This window comes from Chaetura pelagica, unplaced genomic scaffold (genome assembly GCF_000747805.2).
Source record: "Chaetura pelagica isolate M959 unplaced genomic scaffold, ChaPel_1.0 scaffold142, whole genome shotgun sequence".
Classification (NCBI taxonomy): Eukaryota; Metazoa; Chordata; class Aves; order Apodiformes; family Apodidae; genus Chaetura; species Chaetura pelagica.
The window spans coordinates 7,425,921-7,450,520 of NW_009952973.1; the positions used below are offsets into that span (position 1 = coordinate 7,425,921).

Consider the following 24,600-nt stretch of genomic DNA (forward strand, 5'->3'; position numbering starts at 1 on the left):
GTCGTGCCGGCCCCGGGCTGCCTTCCCGTGAAAACGGCCGTGTGGGGCAGGCGGGAGGCAGCGAGGCCGTGCGCTGCTTTGAACCGGGAACCGGCGTTTCTGTGTGGGCTGCTGGGGGTGCCTTCCCCTGCTGGCTCCATCGCCCACCTGCCAGGGGCCCTTACAGTATCGGCAGAGCTGAACCAAACATCCCAAAGCACACTAAGAGCCGGGGCCTTTTTGCGTGGCTTCTGGGGGGTCGTTTTCGGTTTTTTTCAAATATTGAGACTTGCAGTCTGCTGGAAGAGCACACTGATGCTAAGAGTTAATTGCATGTCAGAATCCAGTTTTTCAAAGTTCAGGAAGAACTACTAGGTTAGTCTTACTAACAAAAAAGCCCACACCCAGATTTTTTTTTTTTTTTTTTTTTTTAATAAGCTCTCTGAGTTGTCATAAGTAATTTGGGTCACAGATAATTACATATTTAGAAATAGATGGCTTAGGCAACTAATCATAAACTTTAAAGCAGAATGCATTCCTGTTTGCACAAAGAAAGCAAGTGTTTGGCCTAATGGCCAGTTGCAGTGGCAGTAGTTGTGATTTTTTTTGCCACAACAACTGCTATTTGGATAGAACGAGCTTTTCAGGCCCTATGCAAATTGGGTGCAGGATGCAAGGTCGTACAGCATTCTGCTGTGCGGTAATTGAAACAATTGCAGGGCAGTGATGAAGAGTATGGGTAGTTCTGCACGACCATTCTTTCAGCCAGAGGCTGCTTTTGCACGGAGTGTCCTCCTGCCTCTCTGATGACCATTTGAGAATTCCTGTGTCAAATTTAGTGATAATGTAGTGAGGCAAAGGAGGGGGAAAACGGTGACAATCTTGATTTAAAACAAAACAGAAGTAACTGTTATGGACAGCTTTCTACCTTATCACTGCGAGGCAGGAAAAAAAAAAAAGTGACTATCACACCGATGCTTGTCAATCGGGAACAACAGCATTAAAACTTAGATTGTGATAGGTGTGTGTGTGAGGGGGGAGCTTGAGAAAAAAGACTCAGTGGGAAGCAATGTTTTAACTGTACGGTAACCCTACAGCCATTTTAGAAATATGCATTGTAGGTGAGCCTAAAACCATTACTTAAAGAGAAATAGTAAAAGGAATTTTGTGTACTCATCCAGAAAAGCGTTAATATGTTGTACAGAACCTCCCATGCTGTGAGTCTCAATAACCACCGAAATGTAGTTATTTTATGGAGTGGATAAAGTTGTAGTAAGCGTTTCATTTGTCTTGCAGTTAACCTTCTTCAGCAGTCTGAAAAAAATGAGAGTAATAAATGAGAAGCTGATGAATGAATTATCAAGTCAACCAAATGATACAGATGTGAGTTAAAGATGCTGGTTATTTTATATATATATATGTATTGGTATTTGTTACTCTTCTCATGTTTGGTTAATCATAATGTGGAACATACTGGAGTTTCTTGTGGCATTGATGTGCTCTGAGGATACTTAGGGAAGTGACTCCATGTAGACATGGCTACTGCATTTTCATCTGGTTTTATGTTCTTGTGCTTCTAGATGGTGCTGAACAATGATGCAGAGATAATTGCACTGGAATTTGGAGAAATTTTCAAAACTCTGGAAATGAAAAAATGGCAATTGCTAGAAGATGTTGAAAATCAAAGAACAAAAAAGGAGAAAGAATTTCAGATTTGGAAGAAAATGAAGGAAGCTCACAAGAAGACCATTGAGAATTTTTTGAAGGACTGCGATAAGCTTGTCCATGAGTGTGATCCTCAGCGTTTCCTGGAGGTGATGGCATTTTTTTATCAGTTGGATAATGAATGTCAAATGTCATGTAGAGCCTGCATATTCAAGATTATGATTTCCTAGATCAGGAAAAACAAATTCAACAAGCAAAAAAATACAGACTAAAATTACATAATGCTTCATACTTTTAAATTATTTTTTTAAATTATTTTATTTTCATTTTAGAAAGGTCTGGAATGCTTTCTTTGCAGCTTATCAGTGATACTTAGTAAATTCAGTAGACACTTATTTTCTTTATTTAAAAATAATGAAATTAATATTGACTTTATAGCTGCAACACTCACTGTATTAAGCTGCCAGATTTAATGTAAGCTATGTTGGTGCTGGATAGGGAGTTATTTACTTGTACTGCCTTCAGGATTGTCTCATGTTTACTTCCTTTTCCATATTTGTTTTTAAATGCTATGTGTATTAAGCACCTCCATTGCATTTTTAAACCTGCAAGACATTAAAAATGCCTTCTGGGGGAAGATTGGAACCAGAACCAGGAACTTGTCTGTGCTGCACAGGGCAGTACTTGTGTTGGGATAACTGAACTAAGGTGATTTTATGGATTTTAAAACCTGCTGTAAACTTTGCACTGAGCTGTGCAATGGAGATAAAGCAGCTTAATCAAAGGTGGCCTAGGTGCTTTCAACACACACTGTACTAGATAGTATATGCACTTCTGTATGCAAGACCCTGAAAGTCTTCCTCATAGTGTTTAAGGGAATTAGAGAGGAAAACACTGTCACTTGACTACAGCACTTCATACTGCCATTATCTGGCTGGTTTAAAACTAAAAGACATTTTTTTAAATCTTGGTGTAATAGAATGTTGAGAGCATAGGCTTCCCTCATGAAGAAATACAAAATAGTTTTTCATCTGAATATTTATTAGTACCTGAATATCTGAAATAAAGTAGAAAACTATATGGGTCATGATTAATTATTTAAATGCCTTCATTTGGCTCTGAAGGATGTTTTTAACACAGAATGATACATGTCCCAGACATAATTTTATTTTTTTTATACTCTTTTTTTTTTTTTCTTAGTTTGGGTTTTTTTTAACACTAACAAGTTTATTACGTATAGTTCTGTGAAATGAAGACAGGGAGTTCAGTCTGAAGTATTTTTATAAAGCAATAGTCTTTTCTGAGTTGGAGGAAAACTCATATCTTACAAATTCTTGTTTTATTTATAGGTGGCCTGTGGCTTGAATACAAGGTATGTATCGTTTCGTTTTGGTTTTTTATGTGCTTTGTTAGTTGTCTAGTGTAATTTGAAGCTTAAAATCAAGAAAATAGTTACTTTGGATATGGCCAAATATAGCAAGTTAAAATTAAAACAGTATTTAGTACTTAAGACGTTATAATACATTCAGATTTTTCGATGCTCTGTGTTTCAAGTTTTAGGAAATGTGTCAAGAATTTTAGTCGTATTTTATCTGGTATTAGACTTAATCAGTCTTTGTCAGTCCCTTACAAAAACTTGAGTATAGGAATTGATTAATACATAGTGACTGGATATTTTTAGATACCTTATCTATAATTGGGAACACTGAAGCATGCCTGGATCTTTTAGAAAAATTTTTAAGTTTAAGAGCATTAATTTTAAACTTTAGGTTCTGCAGTGTCTTCATTTTTGTGTTTGCAGTGCACTTACCCTGTGTATTTCTTTCTAAAGATTCTTAATACTTTATAAGCAGAATTTGAGAGAGAATATTGGAAATGGAGCTTTTGAAAACATGTTCTGGTCTAAACTAACATTAGCAATGCACTCTGAAGAAAGTGTAATTTAGGTTCAGGTATAGTACATGAAGAAAAGTGGGGGGCTTTAATCTTGTTGCTCAACTGCCAGCACTACTACTTGCAATTTTAATTGTGTATGAAACCTAATTCAACTGACTCCTCAAGTAGTAATGTCGAAGAAAAAAAAGAGGATACCTGACATTTTATTGAAGACTTATTTTTTTCTTATTTCTTCTTCCCTCTTCATGGATTCTTTCTTTGTTTTGGTTTTGTTTTGCTTTTTTTAAATTAGGTAGGTGTAATTTGTTTGGCATGTGAACATTAGGAATAGTGTCTGTGTTTTGTTGGGTTTTTTTTACATTTCCAGAATGAAGACTCAACTTGACCTGATGAATATAGCATCCAGCTATGAAAAACCACCAGAGTATACTCAGAAGAAGATGGATATCAAACCCGTAGTTAATGAAATCTTGGCTTTGAAGTTAATGCCTGTTAATGTAGGCATTGTTAAAGGTAGGGAAGAAGTACTTTCACTATAGGACAAGATTCAGGAACTCTAGGAACCTGCAAATTGTAGAGCTAATTGCTAATAAACAATTTGCATGGCAAAAGTATGCGAGTGTTCAGAAAGCGTTTGAGCAAATTAATGGATGGCAAAATCATGAAGGGTTTTTAAATGCATTTTATGAAAGTGCTTTATCTAGAAACTCTAGGCTGTGTTTTTTGGAAGTTGGAGAAGTATCATTATAATTTTTCTACACAACCAATATCACCACTGTCAGAAGTGTGCTGCTGAACTAGATGGGTATTTGTTGTAGTGTGATGTGTACACTAATTATGCTCTGATTAAATGTTTTTACCTCATAGGAGAAAGATGATCAGTTTTGTGTCAGGGCAGGCAACTCCAGGCAATTAGAAAACTTCTTATATGGGCCTTTTGCTTTATATCACAGAAGTTTAAAGAAGTATCACTTAGGGTAATATACTTGTGTTCTTAATTGGACTCTATGCTTAGATGCACAGAAATCTTTAAATATTTTCCATACTTAATATGCTTTCCATCAGTATTCTTGTATTCTTTCTGATAGATCTACCTTCTGGAGGAACTGAGAACTCAACAAAAAATACTCTGTTTAAAACTAACATGAAGCAGTGGCGGGACCAGAAGAATATAACCAACACATTTCTTGTAAGTTATTCACTATGGGTCTACAACACTGTACTGTTTTTTTTTTTAGTTTGTCCTATCAAAATGAGCTGTAACCTCTGCTGCAAAACATTTTTCAGCCTGTAGCAGGGCAGGAGGAAGCCCTGTCAGACGGCAGCAGGATCTGTACTCGCTTAATGTCGATATCAGAAATGTCAGCGTTTCAAAACATGAGTCACGAGGTATGATTAAATATCTGTTGTAAGTATGGCTCAGTTACTACGTGTTGTGACACAACTTCCTAAATAAGCTTTTATCATCTTTTTCAGTTTCCGTAGTAGAAAGATACCCTTCCAATTCTAGAACATAAATCTGACTAGGTTATTAAAGCTGTCAGGGTTTTACTCTTCTTTCTTTCTTCAGAAAGCTGAAACTTAATCTTACTACTCACTTTAAATACTTACTTTTCTATTTTAGTGTGACTTTTTGAGTCACATCTCTAGCTTCCTAAGGCAAATAAGCTTCTGTTGCCTATTTGAAGAAGTCATCTGCCTGCATTCATTTTTTTTGAAGATAAACAGAATTCGCTCTTCCAAGACTACTTAAATTCCCAGTAATTTGACACAAAACTGAATCCAGTCTCTTTTTTGTTTCACTTCCAATTATCTGGTTCTACAAATATTTTTTCATTCACAAGTGGTTCCATGTGATGGCTAAGTAAGTGTTGTGATGTACAGAATGATTCTAGTTACAGCTAGTGAAGCATGGCTAGCAGAGAATCACATTTCTATTCTGAGGATACCAATGGCAGATGATGAAATGAAAAAGTTGCTTAGGTCCTTTAAATATAGAATTATTTTTCTCTAGGATTTTGTAGAAATCTGTTTTCCCATTGAGAATACAGTTTACATAGTTGTTGTATTTGTTACCAAAAAAAACCCCACCACCTAAATAGGTTTCAGGTTATTATTTTTCATGACCATTTCAGAATTTGCTGCTTAAGGTCTAAGCTAGTACGTTTAGCTTTTTCTGATTTTTGGATGAGACTTGAAATACAGTTTTCTGCAATCTCCTATTTAAAAACCTGCTTTATTACCAGAGTTCCAATGTATATCTTGTTTAATCTTTAATTTTTTTAAAGAACATTTTGTCCTTAATCACTTATGTGTTTTTCCCTTCTAACAACAATGGAAAAAAACATCATAAATGCTACAGAATATATTAAAAACTCTTAGTCTTAGGATTGTATGTGAGTTTTATAACTTCTGAATCCACGTATGCTATTCTACTTAATGGGATTCTTTGCTGTCATTGTAGGAGTTACGTTATAAATACTACATGGAATGTCGGAAGCTCACCAGTGATTTCAAGACACAAACTTTACCTGCGAATAAAAAGTATAAATTTGTAACTGCAGAGGCTTTGCAGGATAGGTCCTCAGGAACTGATTCTGTATCTTCACCTACCAAAGCAAGTAACAGAGACACAATGAAAATGGGAACCCTGCAAAAAACAGATGGCTTTGATGGGAGAAGCTTTTCTGGAGCCAGTCATCGCAGCATCCCATCCACAAGTATTAACTTTACTGAAACAAATGGTGACTTAAAATTACTTCAAGAGAGAAGTTCCCAGGAAGTAACCACTCCAGCCTTAACAGAAAACTCTAAAGACTTAGTAATGAAAGAGAAATTACCCATTCAGGCATCATCAGTTACTGTTTCCAATGCCATAGATACAAATTCTGGCATTTCATCTGGCTTAAAAACAGCAGCACCAGAAGCTATTAATGTTACAAATTCAGAGTTTCTAGATGTTTCTGCAGACAGACTTTCTGCTTCACCTTTTGCTTTCAGTGCATATAATAACTCATTACCCAGATTTAGTAAAGGTGGATGTACATCTTCCTTTAAAAAGAAAGAAAGGAAATACGTTTTCCCTCAGTTTTATCTAGGAAAATGTGATCATGCAGGTAAAACTGATAGCCAGGATGAAAGCAAATTCAGAAAGCACGGTCCTATAGCCAAAGCCACAGTCTCTGATGCTTCAACCAGTCCTAATTTAGACTCAGCAGAACAAGATAAGCCTGATCTTTCATTTCCCATTGGCAATTCAGAAAGAGATTGTTTTGCAGAATGTGGAGTCAGCAATTCATTTAAGGTTTTTCCGTTTTCCTCAGTTTTTAGCCGATCTGAGAAGCCATCTGACAAAAATGCATCATCTCATGTGAGAGAGAGAACACTTTCTTCAAAGGAAACCACAGAACATGATACACAGAAACCATCTGCCTCATGGGAAAAAAAAGCTAATGTGTCAGAATCCACCACAAATGCAGCTTGCAGTACTTCAGAAACCAACACTGCAGCTGGGATGAATGATGTTTCCGAGTCCCCTCTTCTCCACAGCAACTGTGTATTTTCCTTCAGCAATAACTGTTTTCAGTTGCCTTCACCAGTATTTACATTTGGAAGTGTCATCAGGAATACCTCTGATTCACTGACTTCCTGTGGGGTTTTGTCTGGAAATGGTACTGAACAAACAGAAAAAGAGAAGATGAAATCTGGCAAAACGCTAAGTCCAGAGAAGCCTCTATCTGCAAAGTGTGCAGACCCCAGTTCTAGGCAGAGTCATCCAAAATGTGAAGGTTCTTTCTTTCCTATGAGCTCATCAAAGAAAACTGAAAGTGCAGAAGTGGTTGTTGATTGTAATTCTTCTTGTAGTCAGACTTTGTGTTCAGTTGTTCTTCCTGCTAAACACAAGAATGCATCTTCCACTTCACTTACTACAGCAACAAAACAAGAAACAAAATTAACAGGTGAAGAAAGTGTTGCTGAGAGCAACTGTTCCTGTCCTGGGAGGGAAAATGAAACTGACTCTGTACAGCTTCAGAATGCAGCTTGTTCTGTTCCTGGCACATTCAATGATCCATCATTAGGAGGTTCTGGGCTTATAGTAAATGAGGCAGGAGGAATGCCAAGTGACAGCGATTCTGACACTGAAGATCTAAGTCAGACATCTGTCTCTACTGACACCAGCAGTGCTTCAGAGTATTTTTCTGTTGCTGAAGACAAAATAGCTACTAGAAGAAAATCAGAGACATGAAGAGAGCTAAATGGAAGATAACTATACTTAAATAAGCTGAAATTAAATAAATGCTACTTAACACATTAAAAAGTGGGGATACCTGTGATTTTTACAGCTGTTGTTCTCCCTAATTGTTGCCAATTGAGGTATCTCTGTGTTAGAAACAAATACTTATTACCAAGTGTAATGTACAAAAGTGATTTTTATAGTACAAACCCAAACTGAAGAAAAAAACAAAAATGTCATGTCTTGCTAAAGATTCAAGTATGACAATGTATGCTGTGTATTTAAGAACACAGACCTTCTGAGAAGTACGACCAGAGTATGTATGGTAATGGGGCACTGAGATGTCCCAGAAGGAAGGTTCAGTGAAGCCTCAGCAAGAGGAAGTAGAATATTGCTGTTTCAGTAAAGCAGCACGTGCACTAGGGTTAAATTAGAAAGAGTACAGGCAATAGTATTCATTTTATAGGGAGGGAGGAAAGCCATGGGGAAAATAAAGGATGTTGAAGGGCACTACTGAATGTTGCCTTGAATATCTCCCTTTGGCTGTTTCCTTTTTCTATGATTTATTTGATGTATATTGAACATGGAAATTCTAGTGTCATTTCAATAATTTTTCTTAGCCTTTGAAATTGAAATACCACATGGATGTTCTTGTTACACGTTGCAGAAGGGTGTCAGCTACACTTGTGAAATGTTGCCTTTAAGAAAACAGTCACAATTCATGTTCAGTTCCTTTTGGCACCAGTGTGGGAATCAGTTGACAGTTATTAACTCACTGTTTTGATGAAAGCATTAGGAGAAGTGACCTTTTAAAACACAAAAATCTTATAAAATTTGGGTAAGGACAGGAAAAAAGAAAAACAGCACTTCTCACTGTAAGTATTAATGATCCAGAACACACTGAATTTTTAGTCTGTGAAGATAAAAATACCATCTTTTCCAATTTATTAACCATTTTGTTGCATCCAAGATATAATTGTTCTTTAGCTATTAGAATACACAGGTGGAAGTACTATTTCAGATTAAAGCTCTATTTCATTTAGTGTTCACTATCTAACAGGAACTGGTGCCAGATTTTAAATAAATTAATCCTACATTAGGTAGATATGTCAACTGGCAAGTATGAGATCAGAACATTTAATATCCCTTCAGAACATTTTACTGGCAACTAGATAGTCATCTTTAAAAAAAAGTTTCCAAGTTGTCTTTGTCATTTCATGAGAAATATTACTTAAATTTAAGTATCTGCAAGGCTTAGCAATATGTTTACTGTTACAGAGTACTTAGAAATACTCTCTTTGGTTTAGGAAATGTCCTAATTTAAATTTTATTTATGTTAAACTTTTGGCCTCAACTTTCCTATGGCACTGCATACCTCTATTAACATGTGCTGGAAAATAGTTTCTAGAACTTATAAAACTTACTAATATTCCCTTTGTATCTGCATTATAGCAAGGAAGGTGGTAAAAGTTATTTTTATAGTTATATTAATATATCTTAAGTCTTGCTGTACTTCAATTTTCTATTAAGAATTGTTCTGCTTCCATCTCTAGACAATCCTGTCATATCCTTCTGTGTGTGTAGGAGAAAAGTGTTGAAAAGGTATTAAATTACTGGAAGACAAAGGCTGGAGGTGATGATACTGGCAGAAAGTGTTACATGTGCAGGTTCTTGCTATAATGAAAATGAGAGAAGTGGAATAATTTCAGAGAGATGGATAAGGCATCAATAAAAACTTGTTGCCAGAAGGTTGTAGAAAATGTTTGCTTTCTGCTACAGTAACAAAAACCTTCTAATGAGTTCCAGTTATTCAGAAATCCTGCTGAGTCATAAAATTGCCTATTTTTTACATATCTTCTGTTCATGTCTGTTACAGTATTTCTTGAGAGTCTAATAAAGTTAAATTTTCACTAAAAGACACAGTATCTGCTTTAAAATACACCTTATACAATTATAAAGCAAATAAACAGCTATGGCACTTCTAAAACCAGAAATTGTTGATGTTTGGGTTCCAGTCCAAAGATAAAATGACAGGCAGAAGGAGGTTTTACAGTAGATCCCAGTAAAATTACAGTCCACTCAGAAATTGTCAGTAAAGTTATCAGTTTTTCTTGTATTTTCACAGGTTGATTCCTTGGTCATTTCTACTTAACCACTTGGTCATCTTTACTATTGACTCCTTACATAACAGGAGAGAGGTGCTTTTTGTGTACCTTATTGACAGTGAAGGGTTGGCTACTGTTAGTTACTAGTGCTTTAAGAGACATTACTTTCTTACACTTATAAAATTACCCTGTGATTGTTCTCATAAGTTTGTCTTTGAGCCAGGATTCCATCGTGATTTATCAAATTACTAAGAACACCATAGGGGCAATTTCTGACTTTATTCCTTGGTCAATTAATTGTGTCTTAGCTAAAAAGAAAGCTCCAGTTATACTGGAGAAATACAAAGAAGGAAATGTCTAAATAAGGTCACTTCTGCCCTAGCTGAGGAACAGTTGTGCAAAATTTATCTACATATGGCATGACCTCCCAGACAGTAAAGAGTAATTTGAGTAACTTTTACTGTCCAAGCAGAGTTCAAGCAGTCTTTTCTACCACTGTGTTCCATTTCTGTCATAACTTTGTTTCACAAAACAGGAAAGAAAAAAGAGTTTTAAGTCAGGTAATGGTAGCTCAGCAGTGCTACCTTACTACATAGAGGTTTTCCTCCAATGTCTTCTAGCAACATGTTGCATGTAGTTAAATGCTGCCTAAGGAGACTTCCAGTCAAAGGCTTCATCAGTGATCATTTGCTGAGCACCAAAGCTAATTCAAAGAAGTAGGATTCTGAATTGTTCTTAAAGAACATTCTGATTATTATTAACAGACTATAACTTCTATCACTACGTTGGTCATCATAAAATAGTGTGTGGCAACAAGGACTGCTGTCAAAACCCAATTTTCCTAAGTTACCTAGACATTAGTATGTGTGAGTATATTTTTTCAGACTATGAGTAGACTAAAGTACAGTGTTAAACTGAATAATTTTCAGGAATAGTATGAAAATAATGCTGGAATTTTTTTGTCTTTCTAGCAAAAAACAAGAATATATTTTACTGAACTCAGTAGTTTCTATTGCAAGAGCCTTTTTGACAAGTATGCTAGAGGCGTCCTGGATCCTTCTGTATCTTAAGGATATGAAGCAAAAATTGAAGCAATTCTACGTATTGTTGGAACATTTTATTAATCACACTTCATTGTACTGATACAAAGTGCTCTTTATACTTAAAATTTTGTAGACTAAGATTCCAGACAGATTTAAAAGCTGTTTTTAATGGTGCATGAAGGTACTATTTCATAACTTAGTAGAAACTTTGGAAGATAATTAGAACAATTATTTGATTGTAATTGCCAAAGTAATTGCTGACCATTCTTCGCAAACAGGCTGAAAGCTTCCAGTGCTAATCTCACAGCTGTCTGAACTATGATATTTGTTCAGTGTATTTCTGAGAGCTGTCTTAACATATGTATGTATCACTGCCTGAAAAAAAGAAAAAAGTACAATAGCAGTTTTCTAATCTATCAGAAACTGCTATTTGACATTGGAGCTGCTAAAATATCAGTGTAGAGGGTTAATTTTCTAGAGTAAATGGGATTATTAATAGTAGATATTACTGAAGCTTTACTATAAAACAAATCTGGTAACTTGGACTTAGTCTCTTTCTTATTTAAAAGGCAGCTGATCTCTATGGTAAGAGATGTTTGTTGCTTCTTTTTTTTTTCTTCAGGTAATACAGTTCAGCTTCTCTTCATAGATTTTACCCAGTTCTTGAAATGCCAGTAAAACATTGTCATTTGGATCATCACACAGTTCACTCAGTGATGTTCTGTTGTGTTTTAAAGAAAAAAAAAAAAAAAAAGGCATGTTTTCATTTTAAGTAGCTTTAAAGATTAAATATATATTGTATATTAAAAAGCAGTTTATCATACCCAATAGACTTTATGAGGAGTGAAAAATCCTTGAGTGCATAGTAAGCATCTCCTTCATTTAACCTAAAGAAAGAAAAAAATTCAAATGTTTGTGCATTATAACTTAGTCTCCCTTTAAATAAAGCCTGTCATGTAGATTAGCTAAGGATGCAGAGAGCATATACCATGGCCTCAAACACTGACATATTAGTTCATAGGATTACTGTAGAGTAACTGCAAGTTTAAAATAATTCCTAATGCTGAAGAGCAATGTTTCTGCATTTACACTAAGCATATAAAAGACTCAAGAGGAATATTTGGGAAGATATTTTCTTGGGAACATGGCCTCAACAGTTTGTGACCAGCTAATTATTCAAACTAAACTGGAAAACTATACTTCAGATGAATCTGCTGGATAAATAGTGAAAGCTTTCTACAGAGGCTAAAGACCCTATATTTTCCAAAAAGGACCACTGATTACCAACAAGCAACTTAATAAATTTAGTAATTAAGAACAATTTTTTAAAGATTGCAGTCAGTATTGTGTTGAAAATAATAGCATTACGGAATGTTTTGGGCTGGAAGGAAACTTTAAAGATCACCCCTGCCATTGGCAGAGACATCTTTCACTAGATTGGCTTGATAGAATCAAATCATGTTATAATGTAATCAATATATTTCTCTTGGTAATGTCACATTAGTGCCAAACTCTGCTATTGTAACTACAGCAATGCATGGAATATGTATTCTAATTGCTCTTAATGGAGTATTCTTTGAAGAGCTTACAAAAAAGCAGATTATATGCTCCCAACATCACCCTCAGGCAGCGGAGTGAGGTGATGTTTTCTTATTCATAAATAAAAGTTGCTGACTGTGAGCATGGGGGCAAAATAAAGATACTTGATACAGTAGTTGGGAGAGAGAACTTGTGATTCAGCTTTTTTGAGCTGAGGCTGGGAATAAAACAGGTACATGAATGGCATTAAGAACTGCAAGCTACAAGTTTTATAAAAAGATGGATTTAATGAACAAGATTCCAGAAGGCCAGTGAGAATTCAGGATCAAAGTGATAAAGATGAAATAACAAGACATCTTTTTAGCAGGTGCATCTCTAAAAGACTGAAGAGGACAACAGAGCTGTAAATGGTAAGAGCAGAAGAAAAAAAATCTCAAATTTAGCTTCTGAGAAGAAAAACCAGAAGACTGATGCAGTGTGTAAGTTGCTTAATTAGGAAGGTGAAAGTGTCTCAAGGATTGTTTGTTTGGAGTTCTATCAAGCGTAAGAGCTTGACAGGCTCTTCACAAGTGTTTTTTATCAAGGTTTTTTCACAATGAAAATGATCAGCAAAGTCCCTGAAATGAGGAAGCCCAATGCCATAGTCTAGAATATGGTAACATAGTAGCAAAGAGATGTTCAAAGTTTAGGCAAATGATAAAGGAACAAAAACATTAAAGGAGAAAATCATGATCTGTGTTAAACAGACAAGAGACTGTAAAAGAAAGGATTAAAACTCCAGTTTTGGAAAAGTTAGAGCATAAGTGATCCAGGAGGAAAGAAGAGAGGAAGAGTGCAGGTGACACAGGCTTCAACATAAATAGATGATAACAGCAGTGATCGACCAGCTTGGGCACAGCATTTTTCATGGCTTATTTTTTTTTTTCCTTTAAAGAGAGATGACAGTATGACTGAACTATCAGGACAAGTTGCTAAATGCTTAAAAATATTAGGAAAAGAGGGAGTAGTGAAGTAATACTTATACAAATACTGAATTGCTGGCAAATTGTGCTTTGTTACTGTGAAAGTCAGGTTTCTAGGATGACAGTCTTCCTGCACCAGGAAGGAGTTTTGTTTTGGATGCAGCAAGGAATGAGAGGTAGTTAGAGATGACACCACTCTTTGGTCAAAATAGCCCATGTCACAAAAGTCAAGACTTCTCATTTATGGTACTGTTTTGGATACCTGGCTAATACTTTACAGTCATTGCCTTTGGACTTTCATGTAGTTTATCTTTTATTCTTATTAAAATGTTCAACTAAGTAACCATATTTAACAGCTATTCTATCCCTAAGTTCTGGAGGCAGAAGGTTTTAAAAGCAAAGAGATGCCATATTGTAAATAATGCTGATGTTTAACAGTATTTAAAATGCAAGTACATACCAGTTATCAGTTGTCAATGCAGTCAAGGAGCCATGCTTGTAGAAGTCCAGTGCATATGCATTGAGTGGCCTCCTCCTTCCCTGCCTATCATACTTTTTCAAATAAAGCAGGGGGCAGTTTGTGACATTAATTCCAAGGGATTGGAACACAGCCTTAAAAAAAAAGGAGAAGGTATCTGCTGAATAGCTACTGTAGTTTTGTTTATATGCCTATTTTGTCAAACCTACACCTTTAGACCCACAGCTGGAAAGTCCCAGTCTTCTAATCCTTGACCTCTCCAAAAATCTGCACAAGTACATGTGGGCTGTATACACAGGAGAAAGTTTGTTAGTGAAGTGACTTAGATTGCCAGTGCAACTCTGGGACCTTCTGAATAATTAGTTTGACTAGGCCACTGGATTTCTTTAGAGTTTTATATAAGGATTTTTCTATATGCATGGGTCATGTATTCAGACTCTCTCACTGATGCTTTGAATGTATTAATCAACCTTAAGCATGGAGCATTTTAAGAGTGGAGGTGAGTTTCAAATCTACAGCTCTAGGAATTTTATTTTTTTCTATTAAAGAATTATTAGCCACATGGTAATTCCCTAATGCTACAAAGCCCATGTAGAAGATGCCAGTTAAATGCAAGGTGACAGTAAACATGTTGATGTGTATTACAATTAAGCTAATTCTAATGCTAGCTAACATCATGACTGAAGTTCTAGTCGAGAAGCAAATGACCAATGTAACAATGCATAATGCATCCTTTTGCTAGTATCCTTGAGGCTACTGTGTGATTGATTTAAAAAAACAAACAGAAAAAAAAAAAAAACAACCCAAAACCAAAACTCCTGATGAGAAAACAAACAGGGGATATGAATTAAATCTGAAATTTTAGAGTAATTCTCTTGTCTCAGAGTTGAAAGGAAAAAAGGCCTTACAAGAAAGATAACTAGAGATTATTTTTCCTACCTCCATCTATTCTGTGTTTCTTGCACTGTGCTCATGTGGTGCTACTTAGTGCTGATATTTGGGGGGGGGGGACTTTTGAAATTGTTTCTCCTAAAGAGTGACACTTGAGCATAGTGCCATAACACTAAAGAAAGGCAAGGAGATTGAAATTAAGATTTATTTTTATTGAAATGTAATAAAATTCTGCCCCCCATTAAACTAAGAACTTACTTTATTAATGATCTCCCCATGAAATAGATCATTATCAACTGTTCCAGATAAACATTCAAATGGTGAGATGGCAGATATGCTTTTGGTGTTGTCCATCAAGTAAGAGGCTAGTTCAGAGCCATGCCAAATCTTGGATGTAAAACCTAGGCAAGAAATTTGAAATGCAACATAATGCAGTCAAAAGATCCTCTTCAGCACTCTATTTTAAATGGAAGATATTTTCAGTTCAGTTTATAATTATAGGAAATACAGTTAATATTCTAAAATTAAATCCTTCTTGATACGTTTGTTTCTTTTGTTCATAAGAACCTCTAGGCAATTGATTATAGTAATAAGAAAGTTTTTTATAGTGGCGAATAATTATGTTTCAGTCACCTCCCTCACAACTTAAGCCTTTCTCCTTGACTCATGTGCAGCCAAAATTGCTAACAGCATGAAGTTGCGCAAAGGGAAAGTTACTATTAGAAGACTTATTTTACCTCTATCTTTTATTCTGTCCTATATTGAAGAAAAACAATGGGGTTTTTACAACCTGTATTCACATGTCTTAGTAGCTAGAAATCTAATAATTTGTATTGCTATCTTCTGGATTCCCAGCCAACATCTTTCTTGAAGTGTGGAGCTCAAAGAATGATTATCCTAAGTGAGGCTGTTAGGGTTTAAGTATGTGAAGGCTGTCATGTACAAGCACTCTGCTTTATGTAACCCACTATGAATTTCTGTTTTGACAGCAGCATGGTCTTTCAGTTGGATTATGGTCTACCTGTAACTTCAGTCACTATCTGTGTAAGACCTGTCCAGTTATTTCTGCATGTATTTTTACTTTTGATTTTCCTTTTCTAAATAGATACTTATTCTTCATTTCCAAATTGTTGAACTAACCTTCCTTTCAATCCTTTTGTTGCAACCTTTTCTGCTCTGTACCATGGCAAGCCTGCTGTAGTTACACTGTTTATGACATTCATAAATTATCTCAGCAGTTTGACTTTTTTTTTTTTTTTTTCTTTTTTTCAGCCTTGCCCCAGATTATGGTAAGTAAGCCCAGGCAACCATATTACGCCTTCCATTTAAACAAGAAAATTGACTATTCAAGCAGAATAGGAAATTCCATTTCCACAGCTCACATACTGGGTAAAAGTAGCATTAGTATCATTAGTATATATAAAGGAATATATCCTGAAAATGCAAGGCAGTCCATGCTTCACCTTTTAGTTTGTAATTGCATCGTTCTGTGATTTAGAGCTCATTTCCTTCATTTTTCAAGTAAAATACCAAGCTGTGGGATCTCTCCCTTGTTAAAATAAGCAATCTTCCATTGAATGTGAAAAAACAGGATTTCACTATAGTGTCGCTAATGTTACACCATTATGTGGCACTTTCCAGTGCTCAGTACCAGAAATGGAAACTGCTATTTACCATTTCAAGCCATACATAGTACTCAATTTGGTTTTGCATTCACTTTATCTGTTTATCTCCTCCAGTGCCTCATCTTTGTATTGACAACCACTCAACACAAAGCCTTCTATGATCCAGGCATCCTCTTACTTGATACACAGAGCAGATGATAAGATATGGTAGCTTGTGAAGTTATTTGGGCTTTTGTTTTTGTTTTTTTTTTTCATTCGTACAGAGCAGAGACTAAAATAGTCACTGTACCAGTGTAAGGAAAAAGGATTAATAAATGTAGTTATCAAAAAATAGTATTTTTGAAGGCATGTTATTTTTAGAGTAGCTAGGCAATGGAACAGTGTATATTACATTGCATTTACCTCTCTCTCTTCCAGGAGGTAATGGAATTATGCAGTAGTTAAATATTTTTAACCCAAATTGCTTGGTAATTTTTATACTCATGCCTTTTTGTATTGCTTTGGTTAACAGAACATCATTTATTGGCATAAGTAACTTAATTGATTGAAAAAATTGTACAATTTTCTTCAACTGTTACTTCAGTCTTAAGGCTGTTCAGAGTTTGAAAATCTAACCATTGTAAGACTCTGAAAGCAATTCCAGCATCAGAGGCATTTGAAGATTTGCAAGTGCATTGATCATTAAATTAAAAGGCTTTTATTCAATAATTACACTTTAGATATTTTTTCTTAGATAAAAAGTCCCTTTTTTATTTTCTCTACAAAATAAAATAATAGCAACTAAACTGAAACTTCTACCACATACAATATAATCTATAATGCTTGTAAAGCAAAAGTGAAATACAATTTGTAGCTCTTTATTATGTTTATTAATAACATATAAATATAGTATATTTATTATAATATAAATATAATAAATAAGTATATTTATTAGCATGTTACCATATTTTTCTTTACAAAACAAGAATTAACCTAGTTTTCCTAATAAAGACAATTTCATAAATTAAGACTATGCATTAATTTTTCACTTCCTACCTGTCTTTGACAGTGGAAGTCTGTATTCTTGTTCCATATCTGCTAGTTTTGCAGTTGTCAGAAGAAAATGAGCAAAATTTTTCTCTACTTTGGTGTTGTACTCATTTACAGCATCTTCAAAGTCTTCTGGAAGATCTTCCAGAAATACCTGAAATAATATGCAGTTTATAGCTTAAAGCAGGTAATTTTCCCAAAAGTGTCAGTTCTACATTGGTTCATCCATAAAGTACTAGCACACACATAGCTGATTAGATGGAGGAGTACAGCTTCAAACTTTACTTGTCAGACTGCCTGACCATCTAGAAGTAAGGAATCTTGAAGATGAACATGAATTTCATCAGAAAAAGTCATTGAAGTTAAACAGTAATTATAAAATTCCTAGATTTTTATTCACAGAGGGCTTGGCAAACAGCTCTATGAAAGATGTTTCAGCTAGGTAAAAAGGAATTTTGAAGGCCTGCCTTTCACAGATCGTTTTGCACATCTTGATGTTCAACAGGTTCTATAACAACACAACACAGATGCTTTGCTGCCATTAGCCACAACAGTCCTGCAATCTCTCCTACACAACTCATAATTTTCCAGAAATAAATAATATTTTTCCTCTTGGAATGCTTGCTGGAAACTGGCTACACAGAATGATAAAATTGTTTTGTTTGGAGAAGACCTTTAAGATTGTCAAGTCCAACCATTAACCTAGCACTGACAGGTCAACCACTAAACCACATCCTAAGAACCACATCTATACATCTTTTAAATACTTCCAGGGATGATGATTCAACCACTTCCCTGGACAGCCTGTTCCAGTGCCTGGCAACCCTTTCAGTGAAGAAACATTCCCTAATATCCAGTCTAACCTCCCTTGACACAACTTGAGGCCATTTCCTCTTGTTACTTGCGAATAGAATCCAACACACATCTTGCTACAACCTCCTTTCAGGGAGTTGTAGAGAATGATAGGGTCTCCCCTCAGCCTCTTTTTCTTCAGGCTATACAACCCCAGTTCCCTCAGCCACTCCTCATAAGACTTGTGCTCCAGACCCTTCACCAGCTTTGTTGCCCTTCTTGGACAGTCTCCAGCACCTTAATGTCCTTCTTGTAGGGAGGGGCCCAAAACTGAACACAGGATTCATTGTGTGGCCTCACCAGTGCCAAATGCAGGGATACAACCACTTCCCAAGTCCTGCTGGCCACACTAATTCTAACACAAGCCAGGATGCTGTTGGCTTTCTTGGCCACCTGGGCACACTGCTGGCTGTCATTCAGCCGGCTGTGGACCAGCATCCCCAGGTCCTTTTCCTCTGGGCAGCTTTCCAGCCACTCTTACCCAAGCCTGCAGGGATGCAGAAGGTTGTTTTGATGCAAGTGCAGGACCTGGCACTTGGCTTTGTTGAACCCCATATAAATGGCCTTGGCCCATAGATCCAGCCTGTCCAAGTCCCCCTGTAACGCCTTCCTACCCTCCAGCAAATTAACACTGCTGCAAAACTTAGTATCATCCACAAACTTACTGAGGGTGCACTAGTCTAACTGACAGAAGGAAAAAAGTGCTTTGAAGTGGCATACAGCAAAAATTACGTAACAGACCAATGTTTTCTCTACCTTTGACTGGAAAAATCTGTGTTTATATCTCGTTGAACAGGCTGGAAGATATATTCTCCCAAACAGGTTTGCTAGAATGAGCACTAGCTTTTCCAGGACATCTTCGGAAAAAACTGTTGAGCCTATGTCAAAACAGAAAGTACTTGGGTTACATATGAAAGTGTAACAAAAAATATTATTTTTTGCTTAAAGTAAAAAAACTCCTATTCGGGAGTTTACTTCCCAATTGCCCTTGTCCTGACAGAAGTTATGAAAGACTATGTTGGATAAAGATCAACTCATTACATACAAAAAACTCTAGTAGATAATTAAGCAGCTAATATGTACCAATTAATACTGGATTCTTATGTGTTCAGATACTGCAGCATATCTCAGCACATAGAATGGATTTTACTAATTTCAGTAAACATAATTTTTTTTAATTTGTTGATATTCACGTGGTCATCCATCTTATTATACAGAATTCAAATAATTCTCTGGGGTAAGAATTACTAAATTTTGTGTGTATAGCATTCTTTTCTGCTTGTTTCACAAACAGTAAATGTAGGTTTATGTTACTAGCATTACCATAAGTGTGTCTTGGCTTTCTCAGACAGAAATATGAGCATATGCAGGGTATGTAGAGGCAGAGGCCAAGAGTATGAGGATGAACGCTAGGCAAGCAAAAGGTGGCAGCAGCAAGAAGGCACCCAGAAAACATCAGAACCATTGGGGTTACAGACCCTTACATAGACTACAATTAAGATGCATGGAGTATTATTTACCTTTAATTGGCTGGCACAATTTGTGGAATAAACCTTTCCTGAGAAAGCTCACCAAAACAAAATTGGAAGGTTCATGATAATACAGATGTGTCACGAGTCCGGCAAATCCTATGGGGTTACCTTCTTGATCCAAGTAGCCCTATTTATTTTAAAAGCAAGAACAGCCTAGTTGTGACAGATTAACTTGGATATAACAAGAATATAAAATGGTGGTGTTCAGAAGAATAGTCATTCAACCTAATACATCAGTACCTATTGAGATGATTCAATTTCCTGAAAATCAAAAATTTGTCCTTACTGAAAAACAAGACACCAATTATTTGAGTATTTCCATGGGAGATGTTAATCTCCCTGTGCAAAGCACGTATCTTGACTTGATAGTTTTAGCTCTGATTTAGATCATGCTGCAAATGAAAAGTACATACATTCACCAAATCAAGATTTTAATTATAATGTTTAAAAAATTAACCCAAATGTTTGATGGATGAAAACACAGCAAGCAGTGATCTGTGAAATATGTTGCTGCAAGAATGCTGGAAGCTTACACAGTTTCAAAAAAACAGAGGACAAACATGGAATAAAACTATCAAAGGCTATAAATTCCAGGACACCTCTCCTGGCAGGGATCACTTTGCATCATGATGTATAAGTAGGGAGTATCCAAAGAATCATTATGATACGTTTGATTATATGTTTGTCTTTTTTGTTGTTTGTTTTTTTTTTAGTACAGCTCCCTGAAAAAATTGAGACAGGATACTAGTTATGTTGGCCAGGCTGTCAACTTCTTATGCTAATTGTAGCTTTTCAGAAATGTTACTCATCTCTATTGTACGTTGACTAGATTCTTCACTTCAATGGGAGTATCAGACTCCTGGTCACCCAGCAGACACCCAGCAGAGGAAGCAAAAATGTTGATTATGGCTCCTATTGGAAGCATGGCTGGGACACCTGGGCACAGGTGACTTGTTATTGTAATTACATTATTGTTGTCTCTTACTGCCTGTAGTTCTGGGCTGTAAAGCCAAAATGGAGTAACGCAGAAGACATTTCCAAGTCTTCTCCAACACCTACTTCCTAATTTTTTTAGAGATATAATTTGTTCCAGCATTTTGGAAATCATGTAATCTTTAGAATATTTTAAATTCCTGTCATTTTACATGCATGCATCTTCATATACAATATCAATGCACAACTCTTACTTTCCTAATCAATTTGTAATAATATAGTCCAAACCATATGATTTTCTGTATTGAATTTATTCCATAATGTACATAGCTCAGAATTAACCTCAAACTTACAGCACTTTAATTTTATCTTTTTCCTTACATTTCTTTTTAAACAGAAAGAAATGGTCTGTTTCTATAAAATATAAAACATATTATTCTATAAATGAAAGCATGCTGATGCAAACAAATGAGAATCTGTAGATTCAAGAATTACCCTTTATGAGAACAAGTTAAAACCTACCTCTTTGACAAGAAATTGCAAGGAAAACACAAAATAGATTTTTAATATTTCAGCATATCTTTCTTTTCTGAACGACATCAGTGGATGCTTCAACACAGACAATGCCTGGTCAAACAAATATATATATATATATTAAAATAAAAATCCAAGGTAATATTGATATTTTAACAAGTAAAAAAATTCAGCATCCAGCTTTTATGCTCTGTTTTCTCAGTTGGTTTTCAGGGTGAAAATGTTGGGTGGGGATTATGTTCTATTTTTATTTAAACTGAATGCCTAACTTCTGAAAATGCTTGTGTATTTTCTGAATTCATGCTGAAGTTTCTAAAGTTAATTACATAAAATTCATATAAAGATCTAAAAGACAAGTATTTTGAGTATCATTAAACTAAAACCACTAAGTTTTGAAATTATTCCTTACACTTTAATACCATTTTAATATTTAAAACACAAGTTTAACAATTTATTTTGTTAAGACTTATATTTGAATTCATTCAGTGAGACCTTGAAAAGAAACGTCTATTTGCTGAAGTGAATGTAGAAGACAGATCATCTGGAGTAAAGAGTTCCTTAGTAATTACAAGAGAAGATCTCTGAACAATTTGTAATCATGGGTTGGTTTACTTAAATTTCTGCATTAAATGGCAAGAATAAGAATTCTTTGATTTCAGAGAGTTAGTATGCAGATTCACAGACCTGAGTAATAAGTATATTTTTCTCATTGTTTCAAGTGACATAGCATCTCCTACCTCCCCTCTTCCCTATGGAAATGTATGTTCACATCTTTTCCTCAAATGAAGATGAAATTTTAATTATTGGAAGACTTTCTGATCCTCCAAGTTAATGCAAATATTGCATCAAATGAGAGTCAGTAAAAATACCTTCCTAATAGTAACATTCTTTCTGGTGACAATATTTATTGCAAAGAACATATGCATGAAAATGGACAGTACAATACTGTGGAGAAGATGACACAGGTACTAGAAGCAGCATAGGAGACTATGCAATTTCATTTGGAGGCCAACTGCTTACTTCTGAAGGGCTTAACTTCCTGCTCATGTTAAGGAGCCACTATAATGTGATTAAATTGCTATGAATAAAAATATATTCAACCTTTGCTGTGGCATCTGCTTTGTCATCAGCCTTCGCAGCAAACAGCATGAGTCTCAATACTAAGGTAACAGTCAGAGGGAACTGGCCTTTCAACTGAGGTACATTAGATTTGATAAGTCTTTCAACTTTGGGCAGCGGGATGTCATAGAAGAACACATTTCCAATCAGATCTTGTCCCCGTCTTCCAGCACGTCCTGACATCTAAGAATAAAGTATTTAATAATTATATTACTAGAATAATAACAGTATTAATTTTAAAATATACACCTGATTTGTATATACTGATACCATCCATGCAGTCCTAATAGAGCATTTCTGCAGAATTATGAGAATGTGTGAAAAATAGGTTGTACTACAAATACAGCTGGTTTACAAATGTGGTGGGTTTACTTAGTTTCTTAAATATGAACTTCCCAATTTGACAGAAAACCTAAAGACTTACCAGAATACTTATATTCTTTCACGTCTTTTTTACATTGATACTTCTTCAAGGTAAATTTTAATTTATACCCATACAACAGCTTTGTTTTCAAGTTATATTTAACTGAATTATTTCTGGGCAGATTTGGGGCAGAGGTAGTCTCAGTATGAAAAAAGAACAGAGAATATGAATAAGGAAGACAGAGATGCTGCATAAGCGTGTATTCCCTTGCTTGGGTCAGCAATCTTTCTTTTCGTCATTATATCCCCACTTTATTCTTATAGCATATTTTTAAGAGATTTATAACATCCTGGCTACAACAAAACAAGCTTTTGTCTTACCAGCTCCCATAACTGAAAACTAAATCTATGCCTTTAATTCACTGACCAGTTGTAACACTTCCATTGCTGGAATAGGTCTTTTGACTACATACATTTGTTGTCTGGCAGTTCTGAAACATTAGTAAAAGCACCTTGGCTGAAACTATTACCATCACCAAAATGAAAAGCTAAAACTCACGACATACCCAGAAGTATATGTAAAAGAAAGACATTTTTCTGAATTTGTGAAGCATGACAGTTTCATGTATACTGTTCTTGTAATAAAAAGTAGGTGTTCTATTTCCATACCTGTCTGTACTGTAAGGCATCTAAAAAGACAGAATCTTCAACAAAGACAACAGATTTACATGGCATGTTGATTCCTAGAGCAAGTGTCGACGTAGCTGTGACTACCTATAAAATATCAAATGTGATTATATCTATTAGAAATTGAGATATCAAATTTAAAAAAACAACTGTAATGTCCAAATTAAATCAACAGCAAATTTAACATTTCATATAGCTATGTTTCATATAGCTTCATATAACATTTCATATAGCTGAAGTTTAATCTGATGAATTTAACACAGCTATGAACAGAAATGAATTTCACTGTTTAGTGTAGTTCATATAACTATTATATATGCATATTAAGCTTCTGTATCCTGAAAGTTTATACTGCACCTCTTATGGAACACAAAATTGAAATTATATTGAATTTGGTCACAAATTGAAAAATTCTGTGAATATACTACAAAATATCGAAGCATTTGCATCAAAACAACCTTCTGCATCCCTGCAGGCTTGGGTAAGAGCGGCTGGAAAGCTGCCCAGAAGAAAAGGACCTGGGGATGCTGGTCCACAGCCGGCTGAATGACAGCCAGCAGTATGCCCAGGTGGCCAAGAAAGCCAACAGCATCCTGGCTTGTGTTAGAATTAGTGTGGCCAGCAGGACTTGGGAAGTGGTTGTATCCCTGCATTTGGCACTGGTGAGGCCACACAATGAATCCTGTGTTCAGTTTTGGGCCCCTCCCTACAAGAAGGACATTAAGGTGCTGGAGACTGTCCAAGAAGGGCAACAAAGCTGGTGAAGGGTCTGGAGCACAAGTCTTATGAGGAGTGGCTGAGGGAACTGGGGTTGTATAGCCTGAAGAAAAAGAGGCTGAGGGGAGACCCTATCATTCTCTACAACTCCCTGAAAGGAGGTTGTAGCAAGATGTGTGTTGGATTCTGTTCGCAAGTAACAAGAGGAAATGGCCTCAAGTTGTGTCAAGGGAGGTTAGACTGGATATTAGGGAATGTTTCTTCACTGAAAGGGTTGCCAGGCACTGGAACAGGCTGTCCAGGGAAGTGGTTGAATCATCATCCCTGGAAGTATTTAAAAGATGTATAGATGTAGTTCTTAGGATGTGGTTTAGTGGTTGACCTGTCAGTGCTAGGTTAATGGTTGGACTTGATCTT

At 35.7% G+C, this 24,600-nt stretch overlaps 2 protein-coding genes across 2 annotated transcripts in view; one reads left to right on the top strand and one right to left on the bottom strand.

Annotated features, from left to right (window-relative positions):
- Nucleotides 1-649: 649 nt before the first annotated feature.
- On the top strand, nucleotides 650-7,786 carry LOC104387277. The gene is made up of 8 exons (XM_009995998.1): nucleotides 650-679; nucleotides 1,225-1,362; nucleotides 1,560-1,793; nucleotides 2,994-3,016; nucleotides 3,908-4,053; nucleotides 4,629-4,729; nucleotides 4,828-4,929; nucleotides 6,005-7,786. Exons 1-8 carry the CDS (start codon nucleotides 650-652, stop codon nucleotides 7,784-7,786), a joined length of 2,556 nt encoding a protein of 851 aa, XP_009994300.1.
- A 3,754-nt stretch (nucleotides 7,787-11,540) lies between these two features.
- LOC104387278 (probable ATP-dependent RNA helicase DDX60) overlaps nucleotides 11,541-24,600 on the bottom strand; it is a 47,895-nt gene continuing 34,835 nt past the window's right edge. Inside the window, exons 28-37 of the mRNA XM_009995999.1 lie at nucleotides 23,449-23,553; nucleotides 22,399-22,599; nucleotides 21,286-21,390; nucleotides 19,819-19,957; nucleotides 19,055-19,176; nucleotides 17,453-17,600; nucleotides 15,051-15,193; nucleotides 13,884-14,035; nucleotides 11,747-11,809; nucleotides 11,541-11,643 (exon numbers count right to left, since the gene is read on the bottom strand). Coding sequence (XP_009994301.1) covers nucleotides 11,541-11,643; nucleotides 11,747-11,809; nucleotides 13,884-14,035; nucleotides 15,051-15,193; nucleotides 17,453-17,600; nucleotides 19,055-19,176; nucleotides 19,819-19,957; nucleotides 21,286-21,390; nucleotides 22,399-22,599; nucleotides 23,449-23,553 — 1,281 coding nt within the window. The remainder of the gene's footprint in view (nucleotides 11,644-11,746; nucleotides 11,810-13,883; nucleotides 14,036-15,050; nucleotides 15,194-17,452; nucleotides 17,601-19,054; nucleotides 19,177-19,818; nucleotides 19,958-21,285; nucleotides 21,391-22,398; nucleotides 22,600-23,448; nucleotides 23,554-24,600) is intronic.

Excerpts from the sequence above, each read along its gene's own strand:
- LOC104387277 (XM_009995998.1), top strand. The coding sequence starts at position 650 with ATGCAAGGTCGTACAGCATTCTGCTGTGCG. Across the intron at positions 3,017-3,907 it reads GCCTGTGGCTTGAATACAAG|AATGAAGACTCAACTTGACC; the intron begins GTATGTATCGTT and ends TTACATTTCCAG. Across the intron at positions 4,730-4,827 it reads ATATAACCAACACATTTCTT|CCTGTAGCAGGGCAGGAGGA; the intron begins GTAAGTTATTCA and ends AACATTTTTCAG.